Source organism: Phoenix dactylifera, chromosome 12, assembly GCF_051530095.1.
Source record: "Phoenix dactylifera cultivar Ajwa chromosome 12, Ajwa_hap1_PhDact_Kaust_v1.1, whole genome shotgun sequence".
Classification (NCBI taxonomy): domain Eukaryota; kingdom Viridiplantae; phylum Streptophyta; class Magnoliopsida; order Arecales; family Arecaceae; genus Phoenix; species Phoenix dactylifera.
In genome coordinates this window covers 4,888,821-4,909,437 of record NC_143201.1, presented here as the reverse complement: position 1 = coordinate 4,909,437, position 20,617 = coordinate 4,888,821, and the positions used below count along the sequence as shown (strand labels likewise).

The window sequence follows — 20,617 nt, the reverse complement described above, 5'->3', positions numbered from 1 at the left end:
AGAGTAGCATGGGGCTGTATCATCCAAAAATTGGATGATAATATCCACCTCATGCAAGAAACAGGAAATACTGATCTTAGTCATGATTAGCAAATGATTCTAACTAGGGACCTTGCCATGAGTCAACGGTCACGAAATCATGCATCAAGTCATGAAGATGCCAAATCAAATATTTCCGCATTGTCGAGAAGGCAGTGTCATGATCTCAACGCCTTTGAGGCTCTAACCCAAAATTATGTAGCAGAAATTTGGTAGGTGCATGCGTGCATTTATTCATATCAAAAGAAAAAATGCACTGCTGAATAACTACGAGGGACAAAATCAACTTCAGAAGAGCAACGAAATGTGAAGTACATGCAAACGAGCAGCAGGGCACAAAGTCGTCAACCAAATTGCAGATCTAATATGAAATTGGAAAAACAAAATATAGATATATCACAAGCACTGCAAGAGTACTGAATGCAAAAATAATAGATGGAAATTGGTTGAGATCATGGATCCCCAAACCCTGGAATTTCGTTATTATCAAATGCATACATGCATGTAGATGGTGCTGGTAGAGGCCGAGCTCCACTTTGGCTTGGCTTGAAACAAAATGCTCAAATTAAGCTCGATTTGAAGCTAAGCAAATCAAGCTTGAGCTAGCAAAATGGCCTTGAATTTAATCTCAATACGAAACAATAATTGACCCAGCTTGATCGAGCTCGGCTAGAAAAAACTCGAATACATTTAAATTATATATATATATATATATCATATATAATACGTTTTTAATGAAAGTTTGAATTGGCGTTCTTTTCACTTTGGAACAAATAAATTTTAGTTTATACCTGAGCTAAACTTTGAACCAAAACATGAAATCAAGAAGCAAGCTTTCATTTAAACTTGAACTAAGCTTGATTTAATCTCAATTGATTTCAACTTGATTTAATATGATCATGCTGATCAAATAAGCTGATCAACGTTACAGGCCTGACTATATTAAACAAAACCCATACCACTCAGCAGAGAACCCTGTTACTGTTAAAAGTAATTAGCCATCGATCTATGAGCAAGACTGGTCGGACTGTCTGTATACAGAATTCACAAAACTAAATTTCAGGCAATGCCGCTCTGAATATGCCTTCCGGATACATTTAAATTACAATTTGGGATCATTACTTTGTCCAAAAGAGGGTGTAGTTCAGTAAGCATTTTCCCTATATGGTCTTTCTCTGGTCATGTAGGAATTTCAACAAAGCAACTTGCTTAGTGCTGCTCATACAAGGGGGCAATAGATCGGCGCAGCATCCGCATCAATTCCTTTTGTACATGCTGAGAACCTTTATCCCAATTTTGAGTCTCATTCTGTCAATCAAATATCTCTTGGGCTTCAATAATGCTGTGTTGACTGGACATCAAGATTTGAAAACGGTCAATGAGATAAAAGATAAAAGAATAAAAGAGACCTAGGGTGGATTTAGGTAAAATAATACAAGTGAAAGAAAAGAGACCCAGGGTGGATTTAGGTAAAATAATACAAGTGAAAGATAAATGATTTAGCCGAGACTTACTGTTCGTCCTTTGTGACCCGGTAATATCTTTCGGCATGCTGGCGTTGACCAATCAGCTGAGCAAATCTCTCATCATGAGTAATTACTATCAACTGAAAATTCTCCTGACCCTTACGGTCTTCCATAATTCTAAACAAAGCAAGAAATAAAAAATTCAATTTAATAGCAGATACAGCTTTTTGTCATTTATGATAAAAGATATGGTAAAGAATTACCTTAAGAGAGCTGCAGCAAGACTTTCTGCATTTGGCACATCCAAGTTGGTGGTTGGTTCATCCAATGCTAGGATTCCACAATTCAGACAAAAAGTTTCTGCCAGCGCCAACCTTATTATAAGTGAAGCAAGGACCTGAGCATAACCTAAGTACAGTTAACACCATAGGGTATGCTATTTGACTCAAGCCACAGAATCTCATCCCACAATTAAGAGTGCATTCCAATGATAAGTGTCCTTTCTCTTTTTTTTGAGAAAAAAGACAGTACCCATCAAATCGAATCAAAGTACCATTTGAGACAAAATTCTATGGGCAAGAAACCATGCTAATACAGACCTAATTAACGCTTACCATGGAATGCCGTACCGGCCGGTACGGGCCGGTACGTACCGGTCTGGTCCTAGACTAGTACCGGAACCACAAGAAAACCGGTATCTCCGATTTTCTTGTACGAACTGGCCGGTACGAAGCCCGTACCGGTCGGTACGAAGCGCCGACCCGGTCGGTACCGTTTTTTTTTTTTTTTTATGAACCACAGCGCGAGGAGCTGTGGTTTTTGGCTCGCGGTACCGGCCGGTACTGTACCGATACCGGCCGGTACGTACCGGACCAGACCAGTACCGTACCGGTCCGGCCCGCCACCGGTACGCCGACCGGTACCGGTACGGCGGACCTTGACGCTTACCTTCTGACCGGCACTACATCTTCCCCGCATTTCCAGCTCAGCATCACCAGTCTGCATTAGGACCTGAAGAACATGACATCAGATTCATGAGTAATGTGCTCAACTCATTTGTGCAAAGTTATAATTCTTTTTACTTACTTTATAGCTGTATGATCGAGTGCCAGCACCCTCAGAATCAGAATGAATACTTATGTAATCAATATCTTGCCCTCTGTATGTTTGCTGCCATAGTTCCCTGATTATCTTATTTATTTCCTCCATTTTCATAGTATGGAACCGCATTAGCGCCCTAAGACAGACCACAAAAGTCATTAGGCCCGCCGGATTGCATCAGAAGAACAATTATGGGAAAAGGCAAGGGATATTGTGCATGGCTTTGAATATTATTGCTCGTGGAGAATCTGTCAGCACATATAATCAAGCTTTACAGAAATCTTAAGAATACCAGAACTAGCTATTTGGAACTCACAAATACCCCCACAAAAAAGTTAAACTAGAATTTTTGCAGTCGAAACTAGAGTGACAGATCCTCGTATACCAATTTCAGTGTCTTAAGTCTGCACATGAAAATGGAACAGCAAACCTTCACGGTGATAAGCAGACCCGAATTTTAATCTAGAATATAGCAAGAAGCCCCTAATTGCTAATGGCATTGCAATGGAAGTTCATATATATTTTGATCTCTAAACCATCACGCAAGACAGACATTACATACTATAAGCATAGAAAACATGAAAAACCTTGTTGAGTGCTCACTTATCAAGTGCATTGTGGTAGCGATCCAGATCTTTATTTGCCATTTCAGTTGTCTGCAACAGAATCAATCAGTCAAGGGCTTCCAATGGAAGAACCTGAGAAGTTAAAAGCATTGCAAAATATAAAAGGAGATATCTACCTTAAGTTGGACAAGCTGATTGAAGTATCTCTTGTCAATGTCATTGTATTGTTTCTGTTTGAGTTCAAGTTTGTTCTTTGATATATTACTTTGATAAACTGAAAGTGTCCCATGACATCTATTCAGCTGTAGAAATCACAGGGTAAGTCAAAACCATCTTTGAAGTGGACCAGTGACAATATAAGAAATTACTATCACAAACAATAAAATAACAAAGATTTACTTGAAAGAAATATTGTCATATAAAAGCAATAGAAGTTTGTAACATGCACCATATTGCCATTATCAAATGAAGTTATGCAATGAAAATAGATCAGAGAAACCAAACACAGATTCTAGAAGACTCATGAAATAAGCTACATAAAATCTAGTGCATCAGAGACTGATGATTACTTCCTCATTTTAGGTTTTCCTTCCTAAAAACTATGAGAAAGTCAGACTAGATATATGCCCTTGAAACCATTTTGTAATTTCAGATATATTCTGAAATATATCATGGGTATTTCTATAAACACAATCATAAACAATAAAGGGTATGTGTCACGTATTGATCTTGAGGTCAAATAAAAAGTGGCCACATGATCATTCAATTTTTCAGAATATCCAAGTGGCAGGAAGGTTTAGCAACCTTTTTTTGGTGAGTGGAAGGGAGTGGGAGCCGCAAGGTGTAAATTCCCCAGGTTCAAATACTCGTGGATGTGCTACCCAAGACTTGAACCCAGCAACTCCTCTTCTTAGAAAAAGTGTGTCAACTACAGCAATATATAGGGCATTTGCCATGTAAGATTGGATGCCTTCAACGCTTTACATTTAGTAGCAGTGGTGAGGTTAGGCATCAGAATTATTTAGCTATCATGATCTATGGTGACTACATGCTTTCCTAAACCACCAAGTGCACTTACATGAGCTTTTGTTTCACACCAAGGGCTTGTTTGGGCATTCCTGCAGGAATATCCTACAGGAATCAGACCCGTTTGCCTGCCCAACCTACAGTCTTATAAGAGCCTGCCCAAGTCCTAGCATAAATCCCAGCATGGGGACTTGTTGGTCGGCAGGAAGGAAAAGGACCTGTGGAGGGCTTTTACCCCCTCCAACAAGATTCAGAGTAGGGGGTTGATGGGTTGATATGGGCCATACCCAAATGGGCTGCCCAATCCATGAATCCAACAAGAAATCTAGCCCAATCCTGATGGATTTTCCCAATGGACAAGGCTCTCACCATTGCGGGGTTAGAGGGAGGGGGGGTTGGATGTATGCATCCTTACCCCATGTGCGGAGAGATTATTTCCGTGTTTTGAACATATGACCTCCAGGTCACAATGGAACAAACTTACTATTGCGCCAAGGCTCATCCTCTACTAAATTGGTCAAAATTGGAATTCAATGCCAACAAACAATTGTTCGAACGAGATGTTAATTCTAGCTGAACAATATGGCTAACTTGTTTAGTTTTGGGTTTATTAATTTTCCATCAAACCTATGTATCTAAAAATGATACCTTGTGTATACTTGAACAGACTAAGTAACAAAATTTAGACATAAATGAGAGTTCGGATCAAGGTTTGCTGTACCGGTACCGATAGGCATATTGGTCACCTACCGGACCGGCACAGTTCCGGTTCGGACCGGTTTAAACGGTACCGAACTGGAACACTCTATCTTGCCGGAGCCGGAAAAGAAGAAGAGAACAAGAGAGCGAGGGAGGGAGGGAGGAGAGACCGCTCGCGGAGGATCGCGGGGGGGCGGCGAAGGCCGGGGGAGGACAGGGGAGCCCGCAGGGGCGTGGCAGAGGCCGAGGACGCGGCCACGGTTTTTTAATTTGAGAATTTTTAAGTAAAGTCTGCAAATCGGTTGTCAACTTTACTTACAAATTCCTATATTATTTTCCGCGGCCTCCGCCGCACCCCCGCGGGCTCCGCCGCCCCCCCGGCCCTCCGCAGGCGGCGGAGGCCACTCCTCCCTCCCTCTCTTCCCTGCTCTCTCTCCCCTTCTCTTCGTCTTCCCCGACTCCGGCTGGGTTCGGCCCGTACCGGTTTCCACTGCTCCGGCGTACCGGTTACAGGCCAGACCGGTCCGACCCAGCCAGTATGGGCCGATTCATCAGACCATGGTTCAGATGCTAAACATGGAAGCTTCCAAACAACATTTGCCCATTTTTGCATATATATTAGGTAAAAGAGCCTTAATCCAGCTAGTGAGTATTTTAACTTCTAGCATGCTATCTATTCTTGGAAGTTAATTATAATAATGATACATCTATTTTTATATATAATAATAACATCCAGGGTAGCCCTGATTATGAATGCTTGGCCAAAGAGGGTTTATAAAGCCAAGCCCAAATAGTTGGCAAAAAAGCTTGAAAATTAGAGAAATTAGAGTAATGCTTATGGTTATCTTGTTGACCGGTTTTTTGTTAGTTGGCTTTATAGCATTAAATGGTGACGATCACAATGTTTCATCATACCAGGTCAAAATAATGCAACAGATGCTGATCAATGAGCTAATGCCTCTCCTTATTTCAATATGAAAGTTACATTAGAATTCTGATGGCACAATTTTTTATCTGAGCTCATTAATCATGAATTGAAAATACACCATAAAATCAAACATTTAATTGACAAAGGTAAGTTGTATTTGCCAGATTACTGATTTTATGCTTCTAACTGCTTATGCATATTTGGAAATCTTATGCTCGAAAGGAAGGGAATTGAAAGTCCCAGCAGCATCAACAGCAAGACTAGACAAGCTGCATATAACTACATAGTCCAGAAGGCATCAACAGTAAACTAGTAGTTTTAAATCGAATGTGGAAGCCTCATGCAACTACCTAATGTATCCATGAGCATGCAGTCAATTTTCAAGTCCAAGTGCAGTACAGGAAATTAACAGTTATGAATAACATTCATTTCTAAGCATCATTAGTATGTTTGCAGTCTCAGAACAAGTTAGCCTTGAGTCTGACAAATGCTTGTTTAACATGAACCACAAAACTTATAACATTCAAATTGTAATGATGGGAAAATGAGATGCTGGATAATAATACAGTGGTGAGGCAGGCTGTATTTACCATTTGAAATTTTATGCTTTAAACAGCCTGTGCATGATTGAATATTTTAAGTGGTGGGAATTAGAAGTTCAAATAAAATCATCAGCAAAATAGTAGTTTTATATCTCATACACAATCAACACCAACTATCTGATGCTATCCATATGCAATGAATCTGATTAAAAGTTGAGTCAAGTGCAGTATTCAAGAAACCAACTCTGATGAATGTCTTGCATTCTTAACAGATTTAGTAGATAGTAGTTTCGGCTCAAAACAAATATCAATTGAATGCAGTGCTTGTTCAGCATCCTATGGCCAGTGCATACAGCCTTGTAGTTTGGGATTGCTAATTACACAAAGTCGGACCAACCCCTTATGGTCCAATATTCACTTGATTTCTTGTTTGTTTTATGACCTTGAATCTGTCCAAAGGCCATCAACTAATTAGGATTGTTAGATGTTCATAGAGACCCAAAATCTTATTAATATAAATGAATGAAGCCTTCTCCTTTTTGAAAACACTCAGTCTGACTCCAAGTATCCTGTTCAAAGAGCCTTATGCAATAACTTTTATCTATCTCTATCCTTTAGCGTTATTTGTTTTTGTTCTTGTTTATTCTTTGAAATGAAATTTATGTTCCCTTTGGTTATATTAACAGAAGTTATATAGACTGAGTGACCCATATCATTTGGCCAAGTAAATCTTACAATCACCAGGACTACAAAAAACATTAACATATAATGACATCAGCACCATGTTCAAGAAGCCTTGGAAGTCTGCATAAAAATAAACAATTTAAGACTTGAAGCATCTTAACTACAAAGAGACATGAAGCTTATCAAATTAAACACCTATTAAATTAAAAGATGCTGTTCATAAGGTCTTTCAATATACATGTTTCTTAACCTACTCCCTTCTAACATCAAAATGGAGGGCTCTAACTCACTATTGATATGATCCAACTCTCCAAAAATTTCTAAAAGCTGCAAATAAAGAATTTTACAAGTATCCAAGTACCTGTCACATCTGATTTGGATACATATCGGAATCTACTTTTTGAAGTTGGATGCGAGTGTCCAAGTAACACTAGCAAAAACAAGAGATAAAGCCTCGGGCTCCTTTTTCACTAGGTTCCATCTTTGTCCCAATAGGTACGGGCTAACACCATCACCAACATAGTTACTCAACTGATACCAACCAAAGACAAACAAGATGCCTTAGTTCATATGGACCCAGGGTCCCTAGTCGTCCCAGGTTCCAATCTCTAACTAGTTCGATCTGAGATGGCCAGGATAAACCAAGACAAATTAGGTCCTGAATCCACTTTATTACACCTCCAAACTACCCATCACCAACAAAGTTGCTCAACTGAAAGCAACCAAAGACAAACAAGATGCCTTAGTTCATATGGACCCAGGGTCCCTAGTCGTCCCAGGACCCAATCTCTAACTAGTTCAATCTGAGATGGCCAGGATAAACCGAGACAAATTAGGTCCTAAATCCATTGTCTTACCCCTTGTCCAAACTAGTAGAATAATTGTTATCATGTCATCACCGATATTAGGACTTAGTCTATGATTTGGTCTTCTTTGGCATGATAGGTAATGTTCTTAAGTTACAATGACATGGGATCAAGTATGGTAAGAGGCATTGTGGTCATTTGACCACCCCGAGTGGGCTCCTAAAGTCTGGCTATTGCATTAATTTCCTCTTTCTTTCTTCTGCCCTTTCTTCCTAGCAACTCTATTTCCTTCTTCCTATTTAGATCAATTTGTCCACCCAAGTGACATCCTAGACTCAAGTAAAAGCTCAAAATCACCACCTTCCAAGTCTTTCCTACATAATAATGTTCATAACATGAAGTCTCCTTAAACATTGAATTGTGGATATAGATTAAAACATGCACTATAGTGATGAACATAAACAGGGTTCTTTAGCCTGTCTCTAAAGAGAAACTCCAGAGAATATGCTCGGGTCCTATGGCCTTTCATTGCCAAGAACTGTCCCTCCTCTTTCCTCTCCAACCTCCCACCCCCCGGTCCTCTATTTTCTCTTTCTCCCTTCATTCTCTCCTCACTTCTCTTCCGAACTAGATGGCGATGAGTGGCGATGAGCCATGACTAGAAGCATTGACGGTCGCAACGAGCTTGAATTGGCTCACCACTATAATGGTGAGTATGGTGGTGGCCAAATCTGGCTCTCCTATGGCAGCATTACTGGTGGAGAGCCCTCCTATCCCACACTAATAATATTCTTCTGTTCGGATGGGAGAGCTTGCACAATGGAGCATTATTCAATATAATTCTTCTATTCGGACAACAATGGAGCATTTCAAATTTGCAATGTTGTCACAATGGAGCGTTATTCAATATTATTTTTTAATACTTGAGGAATATTATGATTACTCATCAAATATTATTTGAATAATGAATAAGAATATTATTAATATTAGTAGTTATTATGTATTGAACAAAATAATATTATTTTATGATTAACTTTGTAATCTAACTATTCACTATTAAATATAATTAATAATAAACAAATAATAATTATATTAAAAATTATTATATTATAGTTAAATAATAACAATATTATTAACTACTAATATTATTAATTAGGATTGAATAAAATAATAATATTTATAATATTTAAATAGCATTAAAATTAGTTATTTAACATTAGTTTTTATCAAGGTCCGCCGTACCGGTACCGGTCGGCGTGCCGGTGGCGGCCCGGACCGGTACATACCAGTTCTCCAACGATAAACTACCGGTACCGGTTTCAGGCTAATCCGGTACCGGTTCCAGGCCGGAACGATACGTACCGGCCGGTACGGACCAGTACGGCGGACCATACTTATTATTAATAGCAAATAATAATATTCTTATTAATTTATTTAATATTTATACTAAAAATATGATCGAAGTCAAGATCAAAGAAAAAGTGCGTCCTCTCTCTAAATCGAACTCTCCACTTTCAAGTCTAAAATCATTTTATTCTCCTTCTAGTTATTTTAGATGAAAGTCACTTTTAGGGACTACAATAACTTTCATCTTATACTTTTTTCAGCCCAAAGCCTAAGAAGTGACTTTGGTCCACTTGTTACTGCCCAAACATGCCCTAACTTGCAAACAAAAATACTAGAATGTATTTGGCAAGCCAAATGGTGCTAGCCCAAGGCACCTTTTTGGTGGATAACATCCAACAATCTCCACAACAAATGCTCGGCACCTATGAGATCTGTTGGCAAACCTATGAGATCCCTTAGTTGTTTAGTCACCTTGTGTCCTTGTTCTTTTGTCTTTCAAGATCTTGCAGTAAGTTTTATCTGGATAAGCATGAAGTGCAAAGTGTTAAGAGTGTGTTCATAAAATGATTTTCCAATTTTGTGTTAATAGAGGTTTGCCTCCAAATTAACTTAAAAGTCATAGCCTCAAAGTTACAAGCATTCTTGTCGACTAACTTGTGCATCCATGGTGTACCAATCAATGCAAATTATGGCTTATGAAACACAAACAATATAAAATTGTAAACAACTTAGAATATTTGTTTTCCACAAGGTTAGCAATTAGTCCATCAATATGTTTTTTGGACACAGAGAAAGCGAAAACCATTATTTGGTTCCATTTGAACACAAGACCGAGCAGTATCTCTGGAATGTTAATTGGTAAGGAAAGCATTAATCATGAACTAATATGTCATTGTTACCTCTGAAAGAAGTCTCTCCTTTTCTTGCATATGTCTCTTAAGTTCTGCTTCAATGGTGGACATGCTTCCAATAGATAAAACTTTCTCCTCTAGTGACTCAATTTCATGAGTAAGCTCCTCTACTTCAGCCTTTGTTTTTCTGTAATTCAAGTTGTCATCAATATTTCTTTTTAATTGATCTTGGTTACGCAATAGCTCTTTACTCTTGCTCAATTCAGCTGAAATCTCCCGTTTCATGCTTTCACATTTCTGCAGTTGAGATTCAGCTAACGAGTGCTTGTCTTGTAAATCCTTCAGCCTTTCTACTTTCTTGGAATTAAGATACCTAACATGATGTTGCAAGTACAAAATTGTAGCTGAAATTAGGGAGAAGAATATCATGGATAGAATTTCATCTCCACAAGAACCTTACTCTTTAATCCGAGTATTGAGTGTCAAAAGCATCTCAAGTTCTTGTTGAAAGCTCCTTTTCTTTTCTGCCTGCTCATCATATTCTTGCTCGAGTTTCAATTTCAAATCTGTGTGCCCTTGCTGTAACTTCTGTTTCTCCTTCAGTAAGGGTACAAGTGCCTCTGCTAAATGCTGGAAAGTTCCCAGAAAATCATTTCAATCAAAAGCCTTTAGCAAAATGTTAGCCATACCTTTATGTTAACATAATTCAGAGGAACATAACATAAAAGGGTGTCCTAGTGCACAAGACTCTTGCCAATGTGGGGTCTAGGGAGGGTTATATTGTAGCCTTTCAGTATGGTACCAATTCACATTATAGGGTTCATGGTATGTTGTTGCATACCAAGATCAATACCAAGAGACCATTGTTTATTTTTTTGCATTTTTAACTTTTGATTTCAAAATTGAATATTAAGTGATTTTCAATTTTTCATTGTGCCAGAAAAAATATATTTTATTTTTTCATGTTTGAGCGCTTTTTGGTGAGGTGTGATGCTGAAGGCTGATAGTGATATCGAGATTGCAGGCTTCAAGAGGGGAGTGCAGCAACAACAGTCACCTATTTTGGTCTAATTTAGCAAATTAGTGGCCGGGCGGGAGAAAGAAAACTCACCTAAGCTTAGCAAAATCCAACATCAAGGAGGCCAACAGTGGGTGGAAGGCCACTGCTCCCTCCTTCCCTTCTCACCCTTCCACACACACACACACACACACTCTTTCCCTCTCTTTATTGGACAAAAGACACCCAAGGGCACCCGTGAATTCGTGATTGCCACAATAAAAGGTTTAGGCTCAAATACTGGCTAAACCAGCCTTGGTACTAGCCTGCGCTAGCCGGTTCAGATCAGTACGTGCGGTGTATACCAATTTGAACTGGTTTCCATGTCCAAACCCATCATACTGATAGGTTACTGTTGGCACTTGGCACCGTACTAAATACTAGTACTTAAGACCTTGGATCGGAAATAAGATACTAGGATATTTAAGGCTTGCAATTGGATCTCATAGCTATTAGAAGCCTTAAATAATCAAGAAGGAACGAAACAAGTTGGATTTTAAAATGACACAAAATCTGTTTTGTGAATATATTAGATTAAGGTGTTATTAGGTTGCTAGAAAGTGTGAGAAAATAAGGTCAAAAGCAAGTAAGAAAATAAGGTTAAAGGCAGCCTTTCCACTGTTTGAAAATGAAATAATTCTCAAACAAAGGAGAAAATAAATAACTAAAGTTTCTCTATAAGAATTACAGTTATGTTCTTCAAAAGGTAGTGAAATTTTGAGAAAACAACAGAAGGCATTTTCCTACAACTTTCTTTTTCTGGTCAAACCAAACATGAAGAAAATCCCAATATTCTTTTCTTCTCCTTTCTATCTTTCCTTCCGTTGATTTACTTTTCCACTTCTTTCATTATCCTGGGTAAAAACCAAACCAAGCTTAAGAGAAGTATGTGCATAGCAAGAAAAAAATAAATAAGTAAACACGAAGATAATGAGGTAGAAAAAGAAAAAATATAGAGAATAAGGGAAGAATTAAGAAATAAGGGAAGAAAGGCTAAGACGTCTGCTTCCATCAATCACAATAACTTAAATTCTCTCTTTAAAAAGTTAGAAAACACTTCCTAGAAGGACTCTCATTTCACCTATTATGGCTTGAGGGCTTCAATTAACAGAAGACATGAAAAGTAACTATTAGTGAACCTAAAACTCCATAACATAAACATTGTTATAACTTTGGACTCCTGACAATAGGAAATACAATCCCAAGATCGTTAGGACCAAAAAAGAAATCCGAAAATACTATGAAACTTGAAATTTCAACTCCTTCCTCTATCAGATTAAACAAAGTGTAACTATTAAGGAGGACTACAGAATTCTTGTCTTCTTTGATGATTATAATGAATTTAATTATAATTATAGTATAATTCACAGTATGCAGAGCTTAGTTACTTGAAGCAGGAGCAGGTACAGGAAGTGAGTTTCGAAAAAACATTCAGAACGGAGGCATTTAGGAAGCTTGCTATGGAAGCTTCCTTTCCCTCAGTTTATTTTAAGGTGTTGAGACAGAGGCTAAGAGATATTGGGCAGCTTTCATTAGAGAAATGATGGCGGCAAGTTCGAAGATGTAATAGTATCGCAATGAGTTAGTTATGAACTGATTGAAAGGTTGGTGTATACTGACAGGAGAACAACATGAATGATTAAATTCGTATAGCCAGATAAGTTTTGAATGAAAATACTGCTATATGGTACATGAGATGAGCAAGGAAGGTTTGAGTATTAGATCAGCTTTCGAGGGTTTTCAGATACCTATCCGAATAGATTATTTATGGGCCACAAGTTCAAGATCTAAGCAAAAGAAACACTACAGAAGCTATACGCCATTGGTCAGTAACAACAAGGAATAATAATCATCATATCTCCTTATTTTTAATTGTACATTATCTATTTGAAAAATATTTATTTCCGTTACTGACACATAGCATAAGGTGGTGAGAATTGTGAAGAAATGATATACTGAGCTTACAATGAAATAGAAATATCTATAATTGATAATATCAGTAAGCACAATCATAGTGCAGTTAAGCATGTAAATTTAGGCACATCTTGACTGAGCTCATCGATCTCACCTTTCAGGGAGTCAGGTGCAGAACGAAAAGCAATCTCATTTATGTTTGTATGAAATTGAAGGCTAGAAAAGACTGCCGATGTTAAAGGTTATGATTCTTTAAAAGGATCGAGATAACCACTAGTATGTGACTGTGCGAATATGAAGACAATAGTTTAGTTGAGAATCAATTGGTCCAAAAAAGAATAACTTTGGATGTATACTAATAGTTAATATATTTGAACAGAAAATCCTCTCAAGATAAGTTCCAAACACCAGTAAAAAAAAGGCAAGACAATAGATACTGAAAGACTTTTCTGATACCTTCTCATCAAAGTCCACTTGAGCTTTTTCCTCAGCTAGAAGAGCTAGATCCTCATCTGCCTTTTTGACTTTATGCAATATACTTGATGCTTTTAACTTTTCCTCCCTAAGAGCATGCCACCGCATCTGCATGTTTGATAAATCATCATTTAGAAATCTTTGTTCTTCCCTCAGATTCTCTACCTCACCATTCAGTGAATCCCTGTACGCAAAAACCAAAAAAAAATTAAGTAAAAATAGAGAGTATTTGAACAAGATTATGTTGCAAGTTGCAACAACATTACTATTAGGATAGTGCCCTCAAATTTGCTAAAGTCAGTTTCGAGATAAAAGGATATGTACATCAACAGCAATAGGCATCAGGATATATAAAACTATAATTAGTGGTTATCATATTCAAATATGTTCAATTATTATCAACTCCAGACCACATCATTAGGAAATTACTGAATAAAATTACGATATTTTGTGATCTTACATCATTTCGATTGTAAAAGCCAAGATTTTACACAACTAGGTGTTTGTCGGTCTAGTAAATTCAGGGGAAAAACCTTGAACTTCAGGTTAGTAAAATTTTTCTTCCCTGCACCTTATATTCTTCTTTTTATTTTGAAACCAAATGCTTCCAGAAAACCTCTTAAGTCAAAATATTTAAAAACATTGATTTAAGGACAAAATCATATTTCAAAAATTAAAACCTCCAACTTCTTGCAGGTGACAGGTTTCAGGTTTTGGAGAACAAATTAACTCCATGAGATCGTGCACATCATTAACATCTAAATAACTGCTAAGTTATACTTATAAAGGTTTCTCTACCTGATGCCCTAAATCTATAATACAAAGCGAAGAAGGTATCTTTTAAAGAACATAATTCAGATTACAGCTAACATTAATGAAATCCCAGTTGTAAAATCAAATTATCCTGCCATGAACTTTCCCTGGTTACTCTTTATTTTTCTTACTTGCTAGAGAAAAGGAGTTAACACTTCCTGAAGATAGAGTGGTCAATTCGTAAAAGAGTGGAGTAAATTAAAACCAAACACATTTGCCACATGGAAAATCTATTCAATTTTTCCCAAAATAGCCTCATTATTTATCAAGTTTTTTTAAAAAATATGTAACTATGCTAAAAGTCAACTTAAAATGCAATACATCTTGTAATAGGGATATATAATGGAAACAAATGTTTGAGTGGCTTGACATGCATCAGACAATCAAAAAATAACATCATGAATAAGAAATTCACAATGCAAATTAAAATGAAAGAAAGCATTAAAGAAATTTAGTAATCAGTATCAAAATGTAAAATTTTTATATGTCAACCACACAAAACCTTTCTCATTCTTAGTCAAAAAGACGACGCTAGCTGTATAAACTTCATTGATTTTCATTATGCTTTTATTTAGTTGGCTATTTTCATCCATTTGTGCAGCGGGGTGTGATGCAGTGGTTTTCACAAAATTAGGCATTAAAATATGTGCTTGGACCCATTGTGTCCCGTAATATGGGAAAGAGAAGAGGAGATCTACTAGACTATATAGGATGAAAACATTCATAGTTCCTAAATCCCACTATTCTGTTTTTTTAACAAACTTTTTTTTATATCCTTTAGAAGAAATACTCCATAAAAATTTTGCAGGCTGTTAACATGTGTAAGATCAATTTCAGCCTTGAACCCTTGTTAAAGATGTCAAGCCATGACTTTCTTTTTTCTTTTTGAGGGAAAAACCATGATATTCTCATTGCAAACTAACATATCAGTGCAGAAAACTCCCATTTCACATGATATTCAAACATAGTACAAAAAAGAGACATCCTAGAAAACTTTATTAAGATAATGTATTTCTAACACTACCTCTTCACACATCTAACAGAGATCGACATGAGTTTAAAACTTATTATCAGCATCGAACTTGAAAGCAAAATCTATGGATAGAGGATGAAACTATATAGAGCTGATTGGGAGCTTCCACGGACCATGAGAACTGAAAATAAAGTTCTTAAGTCTTATTGTTGAGTTCTAAAAATAGACCCATGTATTTTTTAAGTATTTTCTTACCATTATCTGTATTTTATTTAATCACTTAGGTCTGAGTGCCAAGCAAGCCTTCTTTTATTTTAATGTTACTTGGCTGGCAAGTCATCTCACATGGCACTCAATTGTATTTTAAGATACTGGTCTACAAGCCACAGTTCTTGGCCATTAATGGTTACTTGGGAATGAAGAGCAGCACTCCAATCATCTTTAAGCCACTTCTAAGTTATCTATAAATAGTGGCAACCCCACCCCTGCTAAAAAAAAGAAAAAAGATCTCATGTAAGGTGGTTGGATGAAATCAGATTTCTCTATGAATTTTTCCTTCATACGATGCAAAGTGGGTGTGAGGCCTTCTGGTGTGATTCCGGGTTCTTATCACTTCTTCCTCTCCACTCCTATTTCTCTTATCCATTTATTTTCTGTTTTAAGCTATTTCACCATCTTTGCTTCAGAAATCCTAAAAAGCCTAACTACTAAATCCCCATAGTCCTATACCTACTTATTTTACCTTGAATTCTAAACAACTGCTTTCCCTCTTCTACTATCTCAGCCCCAAAACTGAACTTTCTCTCCGTTCAAATCCTACATAAAACCTATATTTTAGGGGTTGTTGTGATTCCTCGCAGGAGCATCCTTGTTTAAGCCTTTATCAATACTTTGGTTCTTCAATACGAGATTGCTACAAGCTCCCTAGATTGCTGATTAAGGGACGTCTTTGTACTCCACTACTGATTGAGTTTGGAGATGTCTTTTACACTTGAAGAGGCCTATCAGTTGACAAACAACCCTCATTTCACAATTACCTTCTTGAATAGTATTTATGCATTGATTTTTCTATCAGAAGAATAGTGGTTTATTTGCTTAGATAATCTAAATCAGATATCATCTTTAATCTTTTAAGCATCATTTTATGACATGAAGCATTAGGTTGCATTTCATATTAGAACCTTCAAGTGGAAGGACATTGAAAGTTATTTATTTTTAGTTTTTACTATCTATATTTCATTGTTTCTGCATGGCATCATTTTAAGCGGCATGAAGAGTCTAACCCCTTTAGGTTGTCCTACATTAACATCCTTCTTGTAATGCTACTAAACCAAGACGAGGGTGAAAAACACTCCTTAATTTTAAAAATAGAAGCTCCCATAAAATTATAATTCTTGGGTTCACAAATGGAATACCTTCTCTGCTTCAAAATTCTCACATCTTAACTAGTGCTCAGGAAATTGCTTCTCTCTCAAACACTCATGTGCGTTGCATCAGACATCCGCTTGTAGCTTGTCTACATAAAATTGGTTTGAAGGATCAAGTTGTTATCCAAAAAAAAATGTTTAACCATTAATGACTGGCTAAGAACCGAGCATTAACCCTTCACATCAATCCAAGTTAGGCTATCTTTGAAACGAAGTGACCGTAAATGAAAATCTAAAGCCAGTTGCAAGTTAGGGAGAAATTCTTGGTTCTGTAGGTTAAGTTCATGCAAGCAAGCAGAAACCTTCCACGTCTTTCCTAGACTTGGTAGGAGGTTAAACAACAGTAGGCAGAAACCTTACTTTGAAACAGAAGTAAGCAGAAATTCTTTCCCTCTCTTTCTTCTCATTTTCTTCTGCTTCTCATTTCTTATTTCCTTCCCATTTTATTCTTATTTATTAATTCAAAATAAAGATTTACTTCCCTAGCTCCTATTCTCTTCTTGGCCTGTAGATTAGAAGTTGTAATGGGCCGTGCCATCAATAGACCAAACCCAGACCCCTGACTGAACCCGGGCTGAGACTCTCTCTTCTTCCTCTCTCTCTCTCTAAGCCTCTTTCTCCCTCTAAGTCAGACCTAGAGATCTTAGTTCAAAGCCCTGACTCTCTTTTTGCTCAGATACAAGTTGACCCTGGGTGGAGGCCGTTCACCACCTCGATACCCAAGCAGCATACCGGGCCGTACCCCCAGCCTTGTAAGATACCCCCTAGATTTTGGTTATCCTTGACTTTTTGAGCCACTTAAATCAAAACTCATCTTGACCAGTTTAGACCGACCCGGGTAGTCGAGCACTGCCACCTGACTAATCTGATTTGGGCATAAGGCTGTATTTCCAGCAGTATTTTAATTTTTGACTTTACTTGGCTTTGAAAATAATGATAAAATTAATGATATTTTAATAATATTAAAACAGGTGAACCTGACCTATCTACCTGGAGTAGAATTTTGAAGCGAGAAAAAGTAGATAACCTAATGCTTTCAAGTATGTTTTCCAATTTTTTGGTAAAATAATAACTAGTTTATTAAATTTGATTATGATATTTGTTTTTATACTTAGTTAAATGGGTCAGGCATGTTATTATTATGATAGTAATTATTTTAAAATATATTATATGCTATGTTATAAATTTGAAAAATATAATTGGGCAAATTATGAAAAATTTGTTTTATATGTATGTATTCTTAGCATGGCTATGATCTAGCCCCGCCAACGGGGATATTCGTTAGCCCTATTGATTTGTAATCTGAAAAACTAGTTTGGATACCAAACCACCAGTGATTAGAATAGTGGTATTTGGACACCAAACCACCGGTGATTAGAATAGTGGTGTTTGGTACTTTGTGTATTCTGACCCATGCCACTGGCTTACGTGGCCATAGCATGATGTTGGATTTCTGGTATCAGTTTGTGAAAATAATAATCAATTTCAAAAGAAATATATGTATTATTTGAATTTGATATATTTTCAGTCAGTATCTTGCTATTATCTATTTATTTGGCATGCTTAAATCCACTTTATAGTATTATGTTGCTTACTGGGATAGTGTAGCTCGTTATACTTTCTCTATTCTTTTTAGATCTAGATACATGATTGCTCGAGACTTAGGAGAGTACGCTAGATCTTCTGAAGATACTTTCAGCTATTAAAGTTCTAGTCAGACTATTTAGACTAGTTAGAATATTTTATTTGATTTACATAAATAGTTAGCATATATTGACTTATGTCATTTTGGAACGATTGTAAGAATTATTTGAATAAGATCTTGATTAACTAAATATTCAAAAATTATTACTACTTTGATATGATTTGTAGCCTTGCATGCTTGTACGGTCCGCCATATAGGTATGCGGCGTCTATTACGCTCTGAGTTCAAAGCGTGACAGGCTCAATAGTCTACCAACTATAATGTCATTGGATAGGGTTCACCGATCAACTGTTATGCCTGCTGGTTAGTGGTTCATTGACCAACCAATATGGCAATTAACACATATAAAAAATGATTAAAAAAAGAAAGGAATCTCTTTAATCCAATGACATAAAGTTTCAATTAAAATAGCTCAACTTAGCCTTGTAGTTTCATATAATTAACTTGGCGCACAATTATTAGCAAGGAAAGATTAGAAAATCATGAAAACTATGATTTAGATTATATAGAAAAAGATAGACAGCATTTAGTTTTCGTTAATCAGACAATTTGATGAAATTGGAAGCCATAAAATGCTTCAAACTTCAATTCGGATCAGAGTTTCAAACTTAAAAACAGATGATGAGGTGTATGACACAAAATTTGAATTAGTGTATCATCACCTAGTGATTTACAAAATTGACTATTAACTATGTAAGGGTACGTACAGATTCCTGTCTTAAAACTTCACACCACAACCTTTCTTTTATCCTAGCTGATTGTTTGTAGTCAACCTTCTTTTGTCTTTGCTTTCTCTCCTTTCCTTAACTAGTTCCTTACTATATTCATTGCCAAAACTTTCTAGGATAGCAAAAATGGTGGAATGTGGGCTACAGTCTCCTATTTGTAAATGGTCTGTAAGCATGATGTGCACAGACACAAACTAAGAAAGAAATGAATCGAACATCATATCCAGCTCTTGGTGTGGATCCTACAATCATTTTTATGTCCAGATCTCGACGCAGATCACAAACCACATCATATGATGATCCATATGTGTATCCAAGAGTAAACTATCAAATACAAATTTTGGTCAAAATTCAGGTATCCAGAATCCACCCATCACACTCTTCATAATTAGAAAATGCATACCAGTACACATTTGATAAAGTGTAAAGAGAATCCATAAAGACAATTATTTTCTGCTCTCATCTGTGTATTAGATAAGCATGAGCATCTTTAGGTTATTAATTAATGTACCACACAAACATATTGTATCTAGGAAAGGAATATCTATGTAAATGTTAAGAGGGTGTAGGTTATGAAACCTCTTGCTCTGCAAAGCATTCAGCTGTAACTGAATCTCCTCGACAGATTTAACACCTTGCCCTCGAGAATCAAGCTTGTACTCCAATTCTTCAATCTGTGGTTTCAAATTATCCATTTCCTGCAGAAGTCTATCAACAGTTTCCACTGGCTGCACCAAAACTTCCACAGAATCCTTCTCTGCCTTCACATGAGCCAGAACCCCAACAAGCTGCAGTTGATCACCATAACTAACTGATATAATAAACAATTGTTTGTGATACATACTTCATGTTCAAAATTACGAGGCACAATCAATAGACAATGCCAATTTCACATGACAAAGAAAGAGAGCATATAGAATTATAGATCATAAGGTGAACATTGACAAACAGCAAAATATCAGATCATCAGTTCAAAATAATGTGTTTAATATTGTCAAGCAGCTAAACATAAAAAATAAAAAAAAAAATTGTTGAATGGCTAAGATAGCTCAGTTTTACATCAAGCTGGAGGCACATGCTGCAGGCCTGCATCCCAGACTCAGCCATCAAAATTGCCATGTTACTGACCCACTGAATCCAGTTTTATCCTGTTCCTCTAGGTCCCATGAGACTAAAAATTTAAAAATGGGAATTCAGGATTTTTTTGTATCCCAAATGCCCAATCCAAGGTTTGAACTTTGAAATAACAGAGGCCTGCCTGTCACTTCTTGGCACGGTATTACCATGGTATGCCCCCATATCTACACATTGTTTATCACTTTATCAAATATGTCTCCATACAAGCTACATTATGGCCACAGGGAGCATCGTACTGTGGTACACTCAGTTTTTCAACCCTCGGGCCTATCCATGCATGTGTGTGTGTGCCACTTAATGTTGGGTCTCTAACTCTCAGACTGGCTGAGTTTTC

At 36.9% G+C, this 20,617-nt stretch overlaps 1 protein-coding gene across 3 annotated transcripts in view; it reads right to left on the bottom strand.

Moving 5' to 3' along the window:
* Positions 1 to 896: 896 nt before the first annotated feature.
* Positions 897 to 20,617, bottom strand: part of RAD50 (DNA repair-recombination protein (RAD50)) — a 49,104-nt gene continuing 29,383 nt past the window's right edge. The window contains exons 17-27 of one of the 3 annotated variants that reach the window (XM_039115875.3): positions 19,726 to 19,934; positions 13,483 to 13,684; positions 10,516 to 10,685; positions 10,104 to 10,428; positions 3,349 to 3,474; positions 3,210 to 3,262; positions 2,592 to 2,742; positions 2,454 to 2,516; positions 1,769 to 1,902; positions 1,554 to 1,682; positions 897 to 1,390 (exon numbers count right to left, since the gene is read on the bottom strand). In XM_039115875.3, coding sequence (XP_038971803.2) covers positions 1,351 to 1,390; positions 1,554 to 1,682; positions 1,769 to 1,902; positions 2,454 to 2,516; positions 2,592 to 2,742; positions 3,210 to 3,262; positions 3,349 to 3,474; positions 10,104 to 10,428; positions 10,516 to 10,685; positions 13,483 to 13,684; positions 19,726 to 19,934 — 1,602 coding nt within the window. In that variant the 3' untranslated portion in view covers positions 897 to 1,350. Of the gene's footprint in view, positions 1,391 to 1,553; positions 1,683 to 1,768; positions 1,903 to 2,453; positions 2,517 to 2,591; positions 2,743 to 3,193; positions 3,305 to 3,348; positions 3,475 to 10,103; positions 10,429 to 10,515; positions 10,686 to 13,482; positions 13,685 to 19,725; positions 19,935 to 20,617 lie in introns of those variants that run through there. The other 2 variants (XM_088708212.2, XR_015971829.2) reach the window with 2 other exon arrangements.